This window comes from Toxotes jaculatrix, chromosome 13 (assembly GCF_017976425.1).
Source record: "Toxotes jaculatrix isolate fToxJac2 chromosome 13, fToxJac2.pri, whole genome shotgun sequence".
Classification (NCBI taxonomy): Eukaryota; Metazoa; Chordata; class Actinopteri; family Toxotidae; genus Toxotes; species Toxotes jaculatrix.
Window position 1 is genome coordinate 16,133,872 of NC_054406.1, and position 19,888 is coordinate 16,153,759.

General features: G+C 39.9%; 3 protein-coding genes across 3 annotated transcripts; all 3 read left to right on the top strand.

The window, feature by feature from the left end:
- The first annotated feature begins 217 nt into the window (after window positions 1-217).
- On the top strand, window positions 218-4,862 carry LOC121191740 (sodium-dependent neutral amino acid transporter B(0)AT1-like). The gene is made up of 12 exons (XM_041053113.1): window positions 218-416; window positions 857-997; window positions 1,277-1,414; window positions 1,553-1,734; window positions 1,858-1,968; window positions 2,488-2,600; window positions 2,684-2,812; window positions 2,905-3,061; window positions 3,182-3,386; window positions 3,500-3,659; window positions 4,262-4,424; window positions 4,653-4,862. Exons 1-12 carry the CDS (start codon window positions 218-220, stop codon window positions 4,860-4,862), a joined length of 1,908 nt encoding a protein of 635 aa, XP_040909047.1.
- A 1,372-nt stretch (window positions 4,863-6,234) lies between these two features.
- On the top strand, window positions 6,235-11,256 carry LOC121191760 (sodium-dependent neutral amino acid transporter B(0)AT1-like). Its single transcript, XM_041053140.1, has 12 exons — window positions 6,235-6,448; window positions 7,235-7,375; window positions 7,487-7,624; window positions 7,719-7,900; window positions 8,570-8,680; window positions 8,759-8,871; window positions 9,041-9,169; window positions 9,538-9,694; window positions 10,159-10,363; window positions 10,468-10,627; window positions 10,804-10,966; window positions 11,083-11,256. The coding sequence occupies exons 1-12, from the start codon at window positions 6,250-6,252 to the stop codon at window positions 11,254-11,256; spliced, it is 1,872 nt and encodes a 623-aa protein (XP_040909074.1). The 5' UTR covers window positions 6,235-6,249.
- Window positions 11,257-13,140: 1,884 nt separating this feature from the next.
- Window positions 13,141-19,305, top strand: LOC121191759 (sodium-dependent neutral amino acid transporter B(0)AT1-like). Its single transcript, XM_041053139.1, has 12 exons — window positions 13,141-13,439; window positions 15,445-15,585; window positions 15,699-15,836; window positions 15,931-16,112; window positions 16,227-16,337; window positions 16,424-16,536; window positions 16,684-16,812; window positions 17,236-17,392; window positions 17,478-17,682; window positions 17,802-17,961; window positions 18,352-18,514; window positions 18,746-19,305. Exons 1-12 carry the CDS (start codon window positions 13,241-13,243, stop codon window positions 18,917-18,919), a joined length of 1,872 nt encoding a protein of 623 aa, XP_040909073.1. The 5' UTR covers window positions 13,141-13,240; the 3' UTR covers window positions 18,920-19,305.
- Window positions 19,306-19,888: the final 583 nt, after the last annotated feature.

The window sequence follows — 19,888 nt, forward strand, 5'->3', positions numbered from 1 at the left end:
GGTGAAGGACTCAGAGAGAGAGAGAGAGAGAGAGAGAGAGAGAGAGAGAGAGACTCCAAAGAATAAGTAACAGTTTCCACAGAGGAGATTGTTTCAGAAAGGAGACAGCATCTTGAAGGTTTGCAAGGAAAGGAAAGGAAACCAAGTGCTTACCCATTGAAGACTCAACGGCTACATTTTCCATTTCTGTGTCCAGTGAAGTTTACAAAAAGCCACCATGAAGCTGAAGCTACCAAACCCAGGACTAGATGACAGGATTCCCTCTCATGCGGATCTGGAGAAGATGGAGAAGGAGGAGGCTGGAGACAGGCCTAAATGGGACAACAAAGCCCAGTATCTGCTCACCTGTGTGGGCTTCTGTGTGGGACTTGGAAATGTCTGGAGGTTTCCTTACCTGTGTCAAAGTCATGGAGGAGGTAAGCTGGGAAGAGACTGGTTGTTTTTTGTTTGAGTTCTTTCAAAAAATACGTTAAAAACTTTGCCAAAAACTGAACAGTGAGTAGGAATAATTGAGGGAATCTACGTGTCTTTTATTTTCAGTAACTAAGGAGGGATTTCCCAAAACGCAGTCTACTTTTAGTCAAAATTAATGTAACGACAGTGGACTGTAACTACCTCACACATTTGCAGGGATGCCTTAAAAAAGTGCATGTGTGAGTCTTGAAGTCCAATTCTTGGTTCATATTGTACCTAGTGTAGACGATGAAATGTGCAATGCTTTTTACAGTTTTTGGGTATCTTTATAGGAACAATGGCATTTACTGCTGAATATTTACGTAATTTCATTAAAGTATTAAAAAAAGTCAATCACTCACCGCATTCTCAACTCATCATAATGCGAATGTTGCACCTGTAGGAGCATTTATGATCCCGTTCCTTATCCTGCTGGTTCTGGAGGGAATCCCACTGCTGCACCTGGAGTTTGCCATCGGTCAGCGCCTGAGGAAAGGCAGTGTGGGAGTGTGGAGATCAATCAGTCCCTATCTGACTGGAGTTGGTGGGTGAAAAAGAAAGAAGGAAAGAAAGAAAAAATATAAACTTTTGGTTGTTTATCTTTTCAGCCATAGTGGCATTGCCCCAAGGGAAGGCAATAACAGTCAGTCAGTCCACCACATTTGTTCTGACTGAAACATCTGAACAATTATTTGATGATTTGACATGGAATGTTGTGCAAACATTGATGATTAGCACAGAGTTGTTAGCATGGCTGCATACTTTTAGTCCTGTTAAAAATAAAGACAATTATCTCAAGACTAATTGTGTCATCCTGTTGCAGGTATTGCATCCTTGCTTGTCTCATTTTTGGTGGGTATGTACTACAACACTATCATGGCCTGGATCATGTGGTATCTTTTCAACTCCTTTCAAGATCCTCTGCCTTGGAGCCAATGTCCTCTTAATGCTAACAGTACAGGTGCGCCTTCATCTATCAAGATAACAGTCAGAAAAAAATCCCAAAATAAAAAAATACACACATCTGCTGTACAGTATGTGGAAACGTTTCATTCAAAGGTTGCTAACATCCGGTTCTTAACTGTGTGCCTCTTTACAGGTCTGGTGGAGGAGTGTGCTCGGAGCAGCACTGTCGACTACTTCTGGTACAGAGAGACTCTGAACACCTCAGCAGCTATTGATGAGTCTGGGGGCCTGCAGTGGTGGATGGTGCTGGCCCTGCTGTGTGCCTGGACTCTGCTTTATGTCTGCTGCATCCGGGGAATCGAGACCACTGGAAAGGTCTGCAACTCACATCACACATTAGGGTGATCTAATGTTGGAGCGACACCTAGCGTGCACACTAGTTTGTTCAAATATACGAGGCATATATTTGAATCATTTTGTCATTCTCTCATTTCTCAGGCTGTGTACATCACGTCCACGCTGCCATATGTGGTCCTCACCATCTTTCTCATCCGAGGACTGACTCTGAAAGGCTCTGTAGAGGGAATCAAGTTCCTCTTCACACCAGATGTGAGCATCAACTCACATTTATCAGTATAATTAATATTTAAAACAGTTTGACATTTCCCTTTTTTTTGCCAAAAGATAGATGAGAGGATCGATATTGCTCTCATATCTGTCACTTACATATAAGGATACAGTCAGCAGCCGAGTAACTAGAAGCAGCTAAAAGAAAAAAAAAAACACCACAAAGTAGAAGGGATTTGGTTTTGTGTAGTTTAAATGAATAAGATATATGTCATTTAGTGAGCCTTACAGCTGTTTGTAGGTGGAGTTTGTTAACTTTGGACAGAGCTAGGCTAGCTGATTCCTCCTGTTTCTAGTCTTTCTGCTTTCTTTCTAAGTGCGGTAGATAAACTGGATTGTAGTTAGAAAAAGCAGTGGAAACTATAACCCTGGTGTACAGAACCTTCACATATTAATCATTCACAGTGCTCAGAAATGTTATAACAGGAAGCAATTAACATAGGAATTTCAGGTCAGTTTTATTAAGAAATTATAATAAGAAATTATTTGATTCTGTTTTAGGTGAATGAGTTAATGAATCCAGCAACCTGGCTGGATGCAGGTGCCCAGGTTTTCTACTCCTTTTCTTTGGCTTTTGGAGGTCTCATCTCTTTTTCCAGTTACAACTCTGTTCAGTGAGTAACAGCCTCAAGTACACAGTCATACAACAAACCCACTTTCAGTCAGTTCTCCTCACATGATCATAATTTTCTTGTAGCAACAACTGTGAGCAGGACGCCGTCCTCATCTCTATCATCAATGGCTGCACCTCAGTGTACTCTGCAACGGTTATCTACTCTATCATCGGCTTCAGGGCCACGCAAAAATATGATGACTGCATGGGAGAGTGAGTTTCAAACTACCCTAAAAGAGACCTTTAGGTACACAGTCTGATTTGCTGATATCAGGCTGAACTCCTCTCACTGTGTTTGCTTGCAGCAACATCTTGAAGCTGATGAATGCCTTCAACTATCCTGAAAACAACATCACAGAAAGCAACTACAACGAGGTTCTGATCCACTTCAACCAAACTAATCCAGATGTCATCGCAGGATTGCATCTACAGACCTGCGACATGCAGTTTTTCCTCAGTCAGGTGAGTAGAAAACATTAAATATTTGTCAGTTCGTTTAACTAAAACCTATCTAGTTTTAGTCTAACAGAAATGAGTTAACAGAGGGTCAATGATTGAAGTATTTGGTGTATACTCCTTCAGGGTGTGGAGGGAACAGGTTTGGCCTTCATCGTTTTCACAGAGGCCATCATCAAGATGCCGTTTTCTCCTCTCTGGGCTGTCCTCTTCTTCATCATGCTGTTCTGCCTCGGCCTCTCAACTATGTTTGGTAACATTGAGGGAGTGGTGGTTCCTTTGCAAGATCTCAGGGTGTTGCCCAAATCTTGGCCTAAAGAAATTTTTTGCGGTAATTATTTTATATAACCTATGAAATGTAAAATACTTTTAAGCTGGATTAGAAAATTTGATCTATGAGTGATCATATGAGTGTAACCACTTTTTTGTTTTTTCTTTTTTCAGGTCTGACTTGCTTAATTTCTTTTGCTCTGGGGCTCATATTTGCTCTGCGCTCTGGAAACTACTGGCTAGCTCTTTTTGACAACTTTGCAGGCTCTATTCCCCTTCTGGTCATCGGATTCTGCGAGATGATCGCTGTTATCTACGTTTATGGGATAGATAGGTGAGTCTGTCCAGTAAGCAGTACACTACAGATAGGACATTGTCCAAGGTAATAACTTTTTAGTTTCTCTAGCAGCTTCATGTTTAGCGCTACAACAATAAATCAAAAATCATATACCTGCTAAATATCAGCATGATATCATTGTCATTTTGTGCCAAAACACACAAAGCCTGGCTATAGACTCCTGTTCTTGTAATTATTATACATGCATGAAGCAGAGGCCGGTCAGTGTGGGTGTCTGATACTCAGTGAGGGAGCTGACAGGTCTTAATACAGTTGAAACAAAGCAGAATATAACAGCATATTGTATTTTGACCTTGGGACAGAGATAATGTGGAGGAGAGGAGAGATAAAGAAGTACAGAGTGTATCTTGTGATATAGCAAGACTGTGGTGAGGAATGTGGAAATCTATATTTTTGCTCAGTGTTTCAATAATACAGCTGATAAAAGCAGGGAGAATGTTACAACACATGTAGGTCCAGTGCAACATCAACAGGCTGCTTTATTTAGTGTAACTAATAAAAGAAAAAGGTTGTCTTTTATGAATGCATTTGTACACACTCAGCTGACATAAAGTCTCCCTCTTATTGCCTCCAAACAGGTTTAACAAGGACATTGAGTTTATGGTCGGCCACAAGCCCAATATGTTCTGGCAGGTGACGTGGAGAGTGGTCAGCCCACTCATTATGATCTTCATCTTGATTTTCTACTTTGTTACCCAAGTCACCAAGACACTCACCTATTTGGTCTGGGACCAGGAGGCAGTAAGTGTGCTTGTCACAATAGTTAAATTTTTGACTATATAGTTTTAGGATGCTGGTTTTAATATAGCAGCAGCCTAAAGACCTGTTTAGATGTGTTGTCTTAAAATGTTTCTATTATCGATAGACCACTATATGAAGTTCACCATTGCATTTTCTTAGCATTAATGAATCTTTTCAAACATGATATGTTGCTGTAAATCATAACATCTTCTTTGACTCTGGCTATAGGAGAGTTTCCCTACCCTTGAACCGCGTCCGTATCCTTCCTGGGTCTACATCATCATCTTCATCCTGGCTGGAATTCCCAGTTTAGCCATCCCCGTGGTCGCCCTTCTCAAATTCATCCAGAGGAAATGCTGCAAGCAGAAGGGCTACAGTAGTAACACAGTGGACACTATCTCTGCCAAAATACAAATGAGTGACAAAATTAGGTTTTAAAAAGCTTTTCTTTTGATTATTTAAAAGCGAAATGAGTGAAGGTGGACCTGTTTTATTGTTGTTTGTATATTAGATGTATTGCTTTTCTCCTCCCTGTACAATGATAGAAGAGCACAGCAGTGACTGACTGGAAAAGTATAAATAAATTTGAAAACATACTTTTTGGGGGGAAGAGAATAAATACTATTCTTACTATTATAATATTAGTTTCATGCTGAGCTGTGTTTAATTCATGTCATTGTATGTTGTACATTAAACAAAAAAATAAGTTGGACATTTTTGGAAATACACTCATTTACTTTCTTGCAGAGTAACTAGAGTAGAGTAAGTAGAGTAAGACAAGGATTGATACCACTCTTGTGTCTGTGCACTAAATATGAAAGTAAAGCCAGCAGCTAATTATCTTAGCATAGAGACTGAAAGTAAAGAAAACAGCTACCCTGGCTCATGGTTCATGCCAAGCTAAGCGAACCTGCTGCTGGCTGTAGCTATTCATATTTAGAACAAAGATATGAGAGGCATCAATTTTATCTAACTCTCTGTGAAGAAAACAAATAAGCCTATTGCCTAATATAGTAAGTTTACAATTTGCATGTGTCTAGTATAAAAAAATATTTATAAATATTTTGTAAATTATCTTTAATAGAGGAGCAAATTTTTTCTCAAAACTTTTGACATACTGTGAACATGTCTTTCTTTTTTAAAGCAAAGAATTACTACAGTTATGTCGTCAGTGCGTTTTTGTCCACTTTTATGGTGGTATAAAGTTTTTTTTATTGTGGGGGTCTGTTGTAAAGTTTTCATGTTTGGTGTATATTACAACACTGCAATTACACTGCCATTAACTGTCAGGTTATGATCTGTTCTGATCTGACTTGAGAGCAAAATGAAGTGGTTACTATTTGAAGATGTGCTGTTAAAATAAATCATGTGGAATATCATGAGCTGAATGGCGCTTTTAAGACCTTTATGTTCTGGCTTAATTTTCCGGTTGTAACACAGACACACAGCACAGTGATTTTGAATTAACCCTTCAAAATAAAACATTTTAGTAACAAATCACCAAAGCAATAAGTATGATCCCTTCCCACTTGTCCGTGACAAAGGAGCATCCAGTTATTAAGTTTATCAAATCATTTTTGCAGGCTGGCTGTGAAATTGAGAACATTTGATTTAATTATTAAATGGAATGACTGAATAGCTATACTGTATGTGAAGACAAAAGTTCACTGGCTAATCTGTGGCCTGCAACAGATAAAGTAAAAGATCATAAACATGTCAATATTGCTGAGTGCCCCTATGTGAGCATTCATCTGTACATGCTATTCCCTACTAACTGTACTGTAGAAGACACTACCTTACTTCCTCAGTAACACACAAGATCGCCATGAGACTGGTACTGCCAAACCCAGGACTGGATCTCCGGATCCCTAACCACGAGGATCTGGAGAGGCTGGAGAAGGAGGAGGCTGGTGACAGGCCCAAGTGGGACAACAAAGCCCAGTACATACTAACCTGTGTGGGATTCTGCATTGGGCTCGGGAATGTGTGGCGATTCCCGTACTTGTGTCAAAGTCATGGAGGAGGTAAGCTAAGATAAAAAACAACAACAGACAGTTCTGGTTAAGTTGTCAAATGACTGACTGACAAATCTATATATGAGATAATCAGGCAATGGTTTATTGGGATCTTTTGGGAATTTATAGCATTCTGTGGTGTCTTTTATGTATGATTTTCTTAAGAAGGACATGTGCAAGTCTCCTCAACAAAGTCACTGGTCCTTTGTACCTGAAGCTAAAGGTAAAGTTAAATATATCACTCATTCATGGCTACAGCAGAGTGCCATGAGATTACTGTCAAGCTATATGAATGATTGCCAAGAGTATGAGGTCTTCTGAAATAATGGCTAACCTTTTGCATAGCATATAAGCCAAAAACTGAGACCCTGGTGTGTGTGTGTGTGTCTATGTTACGTGGGCCATTGCTATGCTTTTTGAACGCTGGACTCTGAGCCACAGAAGATGGGATGGATTTCAAAAGAATGCGTATTTTAAAAGTATAATCTGGTGTTTTTCTGTGACTTGTTAACGTGTCCATAGTCCATGTGACATTCATTTGTTCTATCACAGAACAAATGAATGTATACCTTTGAATATATACTGTAGTTAATACCTAACTGCTGTTAATTATGGTTATCAGCACAGTTCTTTTTGTAAACATTTCATATACATGTCATATTTCAATCCTTCCAACATGCCCACAGGCCATATTGTGTTGTCATCTACAACATCACCCCCCGGGGACAAATAAAGTTCTCTGAATCTGAATGATGAATTCAGAGATAGTTAATTAAAATCACGTACATTTTCCAGGTGCCTTTTTGATTCCCTACCTGATCCTGCTGGTGCTGGAGGGAATGCCTCTGCTGCTGCTGGAGTTTGCCATCGGCCAGCGTCTGAGGAAAGGCAGCGTGGGAGTGTGGAGGGCCATCAGCCCTTATCTCACTGGTATTGGTAAGAAAAACAGACTCCATTGCAATTTATCCAAAGCAGAATAAAACCAAATCGTCACAGCAACGCAATTATTTGGCTGCTTATAACACAGTTAATGATGCTGTCCCTCAGGTATAGCCTCCATGCTGGTGTCCTTTTTGGTTGGACTTTACTACAACACCTTAATAGCGTGGATCATGTGGTATTTCTTCAATTCCTTTCAAGACCCACTGCCTTGGGCCCAGTGTCCTCTCGCTGACAATGGGACAGGTATTTTGGAAATATACACACACACTCAGGCTCAGTAAGCATCTCTTACTCTACTCATATTTCTAACATTTGCAGATGTTTCTTGTTCCTGCAGAATTTGTTCCAGAGTGTCAACAGAGCTCCACTGTGGATTACTACTTTTACAGAGTCTCTCTGAATAGTTCAGCCTCTATAGCTGACTCTGGGGGAATCCACTGGCCCATAGTAGTCTGCCTGTTCGCTGCATGGACTGTCGTCGCTATCTGCTGCATAAGGGGCATTAGCAGTTCAGGCAAGGTTTGTTGAACGTTCAGTCATCTAACCTTAGTTACTCTTTGCTAAACCTGTTGAGCTCTCCATTCTAACACAGCAGATTTACGAGGATAACATGTTTAGATCAGATTTACTACTTGAAATTCATTGTAATTTTTGAGACAGTGGATACTTGATTACTACAGGTAATTTTATCAACAAAAGCAACTAGAAACAAACTGTTGCCAGCAGATTTAATCAGCTGTAGCTATCTAGACAATTTAAATTTTCCCAGCCAACTCACAGAACCCTGAACTCTGTTAAGAAATCTTGAATATTCACTTAATGTGCTATACATGATGTCTTGCTTAAAGACTGAGGTTAAAGCTGTACGTCCAAGGCAAAAAAGTCTGTCTTTCTTAGTACAAAATAAACAAATAAATAAATATATAAAAATAACCTAAAGAAAACCCAAATCCAAAGAAAGAAAAAAAACGGAAGCCACCCACCAAGCTTGTTAGTCACTCTTCCTACAGCCGCACACACTCCACTCCAGGGCTTGACAGGCCTAGCGCCTATTTACAGTTAGATTTGATTGGACAATTAATGTCTGGGGGTGGGGTGAAGCAAGTGGTCAATTATGATACATTAATGAAAAAACTTCAGTCTGATTTCCTCTATCAATTACTCCTTGGCTTCTTGTCATGACCTCAGGCGGTGTATGTGACAGCCACCCTGCCGTACATCGTGCTGGGCATCTTCCTGATCCGTGGACTGACTCTTAAAGGAGCCTTGAGCGGAATAAAATTCCTCTTCACGCCAGACGTATGTTTCAAGTTCCTTTCAAGTGTGTTGTATCTCAAGGCTCAAGGCCACATTACAATGTATTCCTCGCTCTTGCAGGTGGAGGAGTTGATTAAACCAACAACTTGGCTGGATGCAGGTGCCCAGGTCTTTTATGCCTTCGGTTTGGCATGGGGAGGCCTCATCTCCTTCTCAAGCTACAACTCTGTTCAGTAAGAAAATTTAGAAGACCCATTGTTATTTATAATCTTAAAGCAGTTCAATTCTTTAGCTTTTTAATTTCTGTATGTATTTAGCTCACTTCAACTAAAATAAAAGAAGACATTAGTCATTGTCATACATAATGTGTCCTGACTCTTTGGCCTATTTTCTTTTCCCAAGCAACAACTGCATGCAAGATGCTGTGATCCTGTCTGTAATAACTGGCCTCACCTCAGTCTACGCCGCCTCAGTCACCTACTCCATCATCGGCTTCAGGGCCACTGAGAAATACGACAACTGTATCAGTGAGTGAGTACAGCTGATTTCAAGGTTTTGAAAATGTTAAATAGACCTACCTTCTTTTTTTAAATTTTATGATTATGATATAAAAACAAAACAAAAACACTCTTAAATTATATATATGTGTGTGTCCTATCTCACTTATGAAATTATTGGTTATTGTTTTTTCTATCCATTCCTCCATTAAGAGCATTTAAAGTTATACTAGTGGGGTGGATCAAGGGGTAGCAAAGTTAGTTTCTCAGACCGTCTGTTGAATGAGGTTTGCCATGTTTTAGAGTCACACTATTAAGGTAGACCTGAAAAGTCAGAACCTATTCTTCAGTGATGACTCCAGTAATGCAGAGTTACTAATCAGTGACACATTTTGTTTCTAGAAACATCATGACATTATTAAACACATTTGATCTTCCTGAAGATAACATCACTACGAGCAACTATGAGGCAGCGTTCAATCATCTCAACAGCTCCTATCCTGACACTGTTCTTGGATTGGACATCAAAACCTGCGACATGCAGAAACTTCTCAGCGAGGTAACTATATCGATGAGCGTCTATCAGATTCCCTCTGTTATAATTGTTGTTTACTCTCATCTGCATTGTGACCAGGGGTTAGAGTAGGAGTTGGCAGGTGGGGGAACCTTAAGATCCAGTGAAATCATTCTACCAAAGATAAAAAAATATAAAGCAAAATTTCTGTTTAAGGAGATACTGAAATTCCCAGTGTGCACATTTTTAGTAGACATTCATACCTGTGGGCTACCTTACAACAAAGTCTTGGCTGCCACACCTGACATCCTAGACTCATCCTGTCCCCAGAGCTCTCCATATCTCCTCTGTGGGAGTGTGGATCTCAGACTGATGGCAGCCAAGGCTCCTATTTACAGTCCTGCATTCACAAACTTCATGACATCTTACTGATGTACTTGGTAGAGACTTTGCCTGACGATCCATCAGTGATGTTTAAATGACATTGTGACTAATGTGTGTATGTCCAGGGAGTGGAGGGAACAGGTCTGGCCTTTATTGTGTTTACAGAAGCCATCACCAAGATGCCTGGTTCCCCAGTCTGGTCTTTCCTCTTTTTCCTCATGCTTCTCTGCTTGGGGCTCTCAACCCTGTTCGGCAACATTGAAGGAGTTGTGGTCCCCTTGAAAGACCTGAATGTATTCCCTAAAAAATGGCCCCATGAAGCGCTAACTGGTAACCTCGTTTTAAAAATCAACTCTGTCAATTCCTTTCCCTTTCTTTTGCTTTCTTTTTTTAACACAAGCTCCCTTGTTTTTGTGTGTGTGTGTGTTATTCAGGAATAACGTGCTTTGTCGCCTTCATCATCTGCCTCCTGTTTGCGCAGCATTCAGGGCTTTATTGGGTAACTCTCTTTGACAGCTTTGCTGGATCTGTTCCACTTCTGACCACTGGATTGTTTGAGATGATAGCTGTTGCTTACATCTATGGCATAGACAGGTGAGTGTTTGGTTTACATCTTGATATTGGCTGCAGAAGGACCACACAGTATTTGTAGCACCATGCAGGATCAGTTTTTCTGCAAAACCTGATGTTGGTGGCAGACATATCCATATCCTGTGTAACAGGATTTCACTACACATTTCAAAACTAATTAAAACCCTGTTGTGCTGCAGGTTCAATGACGACTTGGAGTTCATGATCGGTCATAAGCCCTCCATCTTCTGGCAGGTTTCATGGAGGTTCATCAGTCCTCTAATTGTCCTGGTTATCTTAGTTTTCTACCTGGTGACCCAAGCCCAAGAGAAGCTCACCTACTTAGTCTGGGACCCCAACTCTGTAAGCACACAAACCCTGTGATCAGCTAATATAATAGCATAAGAATTCCCTTTGCAATTCCCTTTGAAAGCCTTTGCATGCTAACTTCACTAACACTACTGCTTTATATTCTGCAGGAGGAGTTTCCATCTCTGGCGTCAGTACCGTACCCTTCATGGATCAGCGCAGTCATATTTCTCTTGGCAGGAGTCCCCAGTCTGGCAGTGCCTGTGTATGCATTGTGTAGGCTGGTCTTTGTTTGCTGCAAGAAAAAAATCGCACCCAGAGAAAAAATTAGCCAATTTTCCTAAACTACTTTAAATATACACTTCAGAATCCAATGTGCATGTGCAAGATTATTTAATTTGATTATCTTTAAATAATTATTTTTAAACAATTGTATTGTATTATAGTGATTACATTTTGTTTAATATTTTACTAAATTAGATAAAAGGGGTATATTATTCAGCAAATGTACACAGTTCACTTGTAAGTTTTGTTATTGAAATCATTTTTGTCTCAGTGTAAAATAGTTTTGCCACTACTACTTTACAAGACTCGACTAATGAAAAATATCAGAAAAAATATGTGTGTGCATATGAGTTCTGGAAAAAATTTGAAAATGACTCATAGCTGATATGAAAGATGAAGATCTTTCAAAGAAATTTAATCTCCATTCAGGTACAGTAGTTTTCTTTGTTGTGCGTTAAAAAGTAACTTTTAAAAGCAGACACAAGGTGACATGAGGCGACGCATCAGTTTATCTTTAACAGCTTTAGCTGCCTGACGTGACTTTGACGGGTGGGATTGAACCGTGCAGCATAAATGTTTAAAGATGCAGAGGATACATGCAGAGCAGCAAACTGGCCAAGAGGGGGAAGCATCAGTCTAACTGAACACAGAGCGGTGGTAAGGCCAGGTGAAGCAGATGCAGCAAAGCACGACATACTGCAGGATGATCTGCATGCGACAGGGTTAGAGAAGGTTAGAGAAGGCAGGAGAAATGTCCAAGGCTCTTCAGCTGTGATTATATTAACAGACTGATACTGCTAGAATAATAAATACCTTATTAATGCACTTATCCAACTACAATATAGTGATTTGTCACATTACATATGACTTAATCTGATTGTACCTTTATGCCATCATGTAATAATATATGAAAACCGATTGATCAGCACTCAGCTAATCTACTGTGCACTTAACATCATCTGCAACTAATAATAAGTAACTTAAATAACTAATGATAACTATATAATAACCTTTCCTGAAGCACGCTCCAGCTGAACTGAACTTTGCTTCTTGCTCATTTGGTGCACCTGGTCAAGTGCCGAATTACTGTCCTTTAATAATTCACAAAAATTACAATAACAGCAAGAGAAACCTTTACATGATACACCTGTACATGTGCCTATGGAATGACTGAATCCTACTGAAGAGTCATCATCGGATCACTCATTAATACGGGTAGATTCAACATGAAACAGTGAGCTGGCTAAAGACTCATGATTTGTTAACTCATCATCGTCATCATCATCATCATCACAAACACACACTTCTCAGAAGTGGGGGACACAGTGAAGTTAGCTGGGAGTCCGCATGTGACAAATGTTGTCTCAAATGTTTTAAAATATTTAGGATATTTCTCATCATCTTTATACTACAGCCTGATCATTACAGTGTAATTATTTCAACATATCAGTAAAATACTTGGGGACCTATCCTGGGACTAATATGAAGGGATACCAGGGAAAAACCCAAGAGGGGACAAGGGGGCCCCCTCTACGTCCCCCCTGCATTTCAGGGGTACGGCTCAACATGGTTGAGGGAATGTCCAAGCACCAGCTGACTTGGAGAGCAATATTTTGTTTCAGTGCTCAGGTTTGTTTTACCATCGATTTGTTCTACCTTCTATTATCTCTGAATGCACTCAGTGACGTGGTCGCAGGCAGGTGCAAAGGTTTTCATCACCTTGACCTCCTTACAGAGTTAGTCTCATTCTCCAGGTGAAACTCAAACCCGGTGGCTTACCGAAAGTTAGCATTGGTTCGGCGAACTCTCTATTCAACTCTTCATATGATCCCCCTCAAAAATATTCTCGGAGCAACAGCTCAGCAAGACTGGTGGCATAAAAATAGAAGTACAGAGTGTGCACAAGCTAATCTGAACTGCACCAGATAAAGTAAAAGATCATAAACATGTGTCAGCCCTGCCAAGTGCATACGCCGTGTGCAAGTCCTCACTTTGCCTTCCAAGAACGATAGAGTTAACATCTTTGCTTCAGCAGGAGCCGCCATGAGAATGGTAGTCCCGAACCCAGGACTGGATCTACGGATCCCTAACTATGAAGATCTGGAGAGGCTGGAGAAGGAGGAGGCTGGTGACAGGCCCAAGTGGGACAACAAAGCCCAATACATCCTAACCTGTGTGGGCTTCTGCATTGGAATAGGCAATGTGTGGCGATTCCCTTACTTGTGTCAAAGTCATGGAGGAGGTAAGTAAAGATAAAAATGGTAAAGGGGTGTCCTATGATATGACAGTCTATGCACCATCAAATCTTAAATGACTCTATGTACAGCGTGTTTTTTCGAATATGATTTTTGTGGAGGGACTAATTCTAGCAGTGGAGTATTAGTATCTATATTCGGTCTTTAAGGGGTTGCACACCGCCAGCATTGATACCCGATATCTGAACTCTGACCCATTTCACTCTCAAAGAAATGGCTAGTCCTTTGCACATCTTCTTTCTTTCTTTTTCAAAAGTGACTCTGTTAAGTGAGTCTTGAGGACAAAGTCTCTCCTCAGGTGTGAATGCGGTTCACTGAGGAAAGTGTAAATGTCATGCTAATGCAATCCAGATGTTCTGTACTTAGGATTTTTCCTTTTTCCCTGACAACTGTAACTGGACCTATGCTCATGCTCATAAGTTATATTAGTGAGTGTTCAGCTCGTGGACAGTTCAGGGCTTCATTCCACTTGGGTAATATGAGATTGTTTTTTGGGCAAGAGGCCAATCAGGGCCTCCGGCTTTGTCTTACAGAAAAATATAAATCATGATTGGTCTGTTTTGTTTAAAGAAATCTCCGCTTCAAAATGTAAGATATCTGTCTGTATTTTTCCTCAATCATCAGTGTTTTCTGTGTTTATTCAGTCAGTGACAGTGTTATTCTAAACAGAGTAACTTTATGTTACAGTATATATACAGAGATAGGAGAGAGGTTATGGGTAAGGGGAAAATAAATAAATAAATAAGTATACAGTAATGCTAATAACACCTTTTACCACTATAAATATTCCTACTATCACTACTACAACTACTACCTCAGATAATAATCATAATGATGGTGATAATAATACCGGATCAGCAGTGTTCTTACCTTCTTTAATCATTAGTGAGCATCTCATCTGCTCTGTTACTGCCATATTTCCAACATGATTATTCTCTTTACTGTAATTTGCATTTGTTTTTGGTTGTTGAAACTGATATCCAGCTTTGGATCACCTCTACTGGAAAGACTTCCATGTTTGCAACCTGGGAGCAATCACGTCCTCAAGCACAGAAAAGCACAGAAAAATATTCCACAAGATGGTACAAAATATCAGCATCCATTAAATCTGGGTTTTTTATGATGGACTCTGGTTGATGTGAGGTGTGTGAAGCTCTTTATAATTATATATGTATATTAAAAACCATGAATGTTATTAAAGCAATCAGAAAAGTCCACATTTCCTAGTGCACACAGCATTAGAGCCACAATTTGTGAATACTAAAACAAACAAGCCTTGAAGCTACATCTTTAACTTGTAAGCGAATGCTCACAACAAATACCAGTAATTGAGTACTCTATACAACTTGTGATCATTGGCAGGTTTGCCAGAGGTTACCAGTATGTTTTTATGAGGGTAAAATAAAACTAAAGGAGGCAATAATGGTTATTTTAGTCTTTATGTAGTGCTGTTGCCTGAATGTCTAAAGCAGTGGAGCTCTCTAAAGGGGTTCTTCTGAGCTGCCAGGGGTTACACAGAAGAAAAAAAAACATATATTGAGTACACACAGATTAGCACACAGCAGGTGAGAGCAAATTTTATTTTAGGGGAGATTTTGAGGTACTTTTTCTGGAGTAGCAGCAAACCAAACAGATGGCGGGAGCCCAGCAACGTGACAGAGAGGAAAAATTCCTAGAAAGGCAGTCTTTTACGTTCTCAGAGACTCAGCACAAGGGTCATAGGTACAAGCAGACAACTCCACCTACAAACTGCCTGCATGGAAAAAACCCAAGCAGGGCAAGAAAGAGGCAGGCTGAGTGGGCTGTCGAGAGGGGACCAGTAATAGTACAATGCACTATTATGCAATTTTTTATAGCCAAGACAAAATCCTATACATTCAACATACAAATGCCTGCTTTAGCATTTTTGGGATGTAATAACAGGTCTATGATTGTCAGTAAATTCAGTAAAACAGATGTTATACTGCACAACTGATCACATACATTTTCCAGGTGCCTTTTTGATTCCCTACCTGATCCTGCTGGTGCTGGAGGGAATGCCTCTGCTGCTGCTGGAGTTTGCCATCGGCCAGCGTCTGAGGAAAGGCAGCGTGGGAGTGTGGAGGGCCATCAGCCCTTATCTCACTGGTATTGGTAAGGAAAACAGACTCCATTACAATTTATCCAAAGCAGAATAAAACCAAACACAGGCACAGCAGCACAAATATTTGGCTGCTTATAACACAGTTAATGATGCTGTCCCTCAGGTATAGCCTCCATGCTGGTGTCCTTTTTGGTTGGACTTTACTACAACACCTTAATAGCGTGGATCATGTGGTATTTCTTCAATTCCTTTCAAGACCCACTGCCTTGGGCCCAGTGTCCTCTCGCTGACAATGGGACAGGTATTTTGGAAATATACACACATACTCAGGCTCAGTAAGCATCTCTTACTCTACTCATGATTCTAACATTTGCAGATGTTTCTTGATCCTGCAGAATTTGTGCCAGAGTGTCAACAGAGCTCCACTGTGGATTACTACTTTTACAGAGTGTCTCTGAATAGTTCAGCCTCTATAGCTGACTCTGGGGGAATCCACTGGCCCATAGTAGTCTGCCTGTTCGCTGCATGGACTGTCATCTGTATCTGCTACATACGGGGAATCAGCACTTCAGGCAAGGTTTGTTGAACCTGCTGTTAAATGCTAAGCATTACTTAGTCACCGCTATCAATATTATTGCATGTTTTGTTTGTTTTTTTGTTGTTTTTTTTTAATATCATGTCATGACCTCAGGCGGTGTACGTCACAGCCATCCTGCCGTACATCGTGCTGGCCATCTTCCTGATCCGTGGACTGACTCTTAAAGGAGCCATGAGTGGAATAAAGTTCCTCTTCACGCCAGATGTATGATTCAAATCACTACAGTAAAAAAAAAAAAAAATTATCTCCTTAAACAAAGACACGTCACAGTGTGTGCCTCGTTCCTGCAGGTGGAGGAGTTGATTAAACCAACAACTTGGCTGGATGCAGGTGCCCAGGTCTTTTATGCCTTCAGCATTGCATGGGGAGGCCTCATCTCCTTCTCAAGCTACAACCCTGTTCAGTAAGTGACATTTAGAAGACCTGCTGTGTTTTATAACCATAAAGCAGTTCAACACTTATTTAGCTCATTTCAATTAAAATAAAAGAAGATATTAGCCATTTTAGCCACGATGTGTCCTGAATCTTTTTCCTATTTTCTTTTTCCAAGCAACAACTGCATGCAAGATGCAGTGATCCTGTCTGTAATAACTGGCCTCACCTCAGTCTACGCCGCCACAGTCACCTACTCCATCATCGGCTTCAGGGCCACTGAGAAATACGACAACTGTATCAGTGAGTGAGTACAGCTGATTTCAAGGTTTTGAATACTGGTTGGGCCTTTAAAGGGTGGGTATAAAAGTGTGAAGAGTCACAGATTGAGGGTTTCAAAGTGTGTTTAGAAGAGCGTCGTAAAGGTGCAATCAAAATCTAAAAAAGGGATAACCCCACCACAAAGACCCCACTAGAAAAAGCTAAGCTTATTTCTAAAGCTGTCAAAGTTTTCTTTATATCACTAATGTCTTTAAATACTCCAGTAAAACAATAGTTTTTAATATTTTAATTATGATAACTTGACAAACAAAAGGCAGTTTTTTTTTGTTTGGTTTTTTTTTTTGGTCCACACATATTTTAAGGGTAAAAATATATATATACCAGTATGATTTATAATGTTAACTCCAGTAATGCAGAGTTACTAATCAGTGACACATTTTGTTTCCAGAAACATCATGACATTATTAAACACATTTGATCTTCCTGAAGATAACATCACTACGAGCAACTATGAGGCAGCGTTCAATCATCTCAACAGCTCCTATCCTGACACTGTTCTTGGATTGGACATCAAAACCTGTGACATGCAGAAACTTCTCAGCGAGGTAACTATATCGATGAGCGTCTATCAGATTCCTCAGCTGTTATTGTGGTTTTTTTTTAACTCTAATCTGCATTGTGTTTGTTCAGGGAGTGGAGGGAACAGGTCTGGCCTTTATTGTGTTTACAGAAGCCATCACCAAGATGCCTGGTTCTCCAGCATGGTCTGTCCTCTTTTTCCTCATGCTTCTCTGCTTGGGAATTTCAACCCTGTTTGGCAACATTGAAGGAGTGGTGGTCCCCTTGAAAGACCTGCATTTGTTTCCTAAAAAGTGGCCCCAGGAAGCACTGACTGGTATTCTGTTCTGTACTCAAAACAATCGACACATTTCGATTTATGATCTCAAATGAACTGACGGTCTTTGTTCTGTTTTAGCACAAGTTCTCTTTTTTTCACATGCGTGTGTGTTTCAGGAACAACGTGTGTTGTCGCCTTCATCATCTCGCTCCTGTTTGCGCAGCATTCAGGGCTTTATTGGGTAACTCTCTTTGACAACTTTGCTGGATCAGTTCCTCTTCTGACCATTGGATTGTTTGAGCTGATTGCTGTCGTTCACATCTACGGCATAGACAGGTTAGTGCACAGAGTTCCTGTATTTGCAGTTTCCTGTAATTGCCAAACTACCATATTAGCAGCCATATTTTATTTGCTCTCTGTTCTTATGAATTGCATTTAGTTAAAGCCATAGTAATCCATATTTTTATATTAACAATGGAAAAAGGGACTATATATAATGTGAAAGGGATCACCTGTTGTGATAAAACTACAGATGATTGTCAACCTACTTTGCAGTTACCTTCTGCTACACAGACTGTTTTAGTTCCCTTCAGCTTACTGTTTTGGTTTTATATAACTATCTTGGCCAGGACACCCCTGTAAAACAGGCTGTTCATTTGCAGGAGGACCTTTTTTGAATAAATAAAATCATATATTACATCTAATTAAAGCCCTCTTGTGTGGCAGGTTCAACAAGGACTTGGAGTTCATGATTGGTCATAAGCCCTCCATCTTCTGGCAGGTTTCATGGAGGTTCATCAGTCCTCTAATCATCCTGGTTATCTTAGTTTTCTACCTGGTGACCCAAGCCCAAGAGGAGCTCACCTACTTAGTCTGGGACCCCAACTCTGTAAGCACAAAAAACTCCTAACAGTAATCTGTGATCAGTAATATTTGGTTGTATCAGAACTGGGCTCAGTGTCCACATCCATCCTTGTTTTGTCTCTTTCTCTAACCATGGCTTATTGAAAACACAAACACAAATTCATGATGTTCTAAACCATTTTTGTGGTAAATGTTGATAGTACAGCAATGAAATGACAACCAGTCAGTGCTAATCATACTATTCTGTGGTTTACAGGAGGAGTTTCCAACTCTGGCGTCAGTACCGTACCCTTCATGGATCAACGCAGTCATATTTCTCTTGGCAGGAGTCCCCAGTCTGGCAGTGCCTGTGTATGCATTGTGTAGGCTGGTCTTTGTTTGCTGCAAGAAAAAAATCACATTCAGAGAAAAAATTAGCCAAATTTCTTAAAGTGATTAAAACAGGATAATATTCAGAACACAACAAAAGTGCATGATTTTTTAATTTGTTGCGTTGCTTTTATTTAAAATATGTTATTTGACGTACAACTTCAAAATGTAGGGAAGGCACAACAATGAACTTTTATTGATGCACTTTAGTAAATTGGTCATATTATCAGCTCATGTTTTGTGCCATTTCATGGCTGTCCTATCAGTTTGCTGTTTTGTATCTTTTTTTCTTTTTTTTATTATTAAAGGCGAGAAATTATATGGTAAAATTCATCCCCATTCTATATTGCTTATCCTGTCCACCAAGGGGCATATAAGCATATAGTTTTGTATATGAATAAAGTTTGCTTTTGAGTTTTACCATTAAAATATTTTTGTCACTTTCAATCATAACTTCACTCACTTTATTTTCAAAAGAATTTTACCTTCACAGTGTGAACTGCCCAGTCAGCTTGAATATTAAGCACATACTCATATTGTAGCTGCCTTGAAGAGGAACTGTCAAAGAAATTATAAAAACCATTGGGACTTTCTTTATTATATATAGTCTTTGTGGTGTGTTGAGAGGGGAGAGGGGAGGGAGAGAGGAGAGGGGAGAAAGAACGTTTGTACACCCGCAGACAGTTTGTGAGAAAACATCAGATTAGCGGCATTAAAAATGTTTTTATTTCATAGTTTTCACACAGAATGTACATGTTTGTAACTCCATGAAAAACAGGTTCATAAGCAAAATTTCAGCTGCATTGTTTTCTTTTCATACCTAAAGAGAGATAAAAACACACAGGTTTTCATAATTCATGCATGAAAAGGGTTAAAATTAAAAAGAAAACCTCCCTGACATCATCAGCATGGGCTTCTGCTGTCTGACATCATTGCCTTTAATCGGTGTTCCGTATAAATAGAGGTCACCACTGAACACACAGCACAGTTATTCCGTTACCAGAATAATTAACACATTGGACAAGTGAGA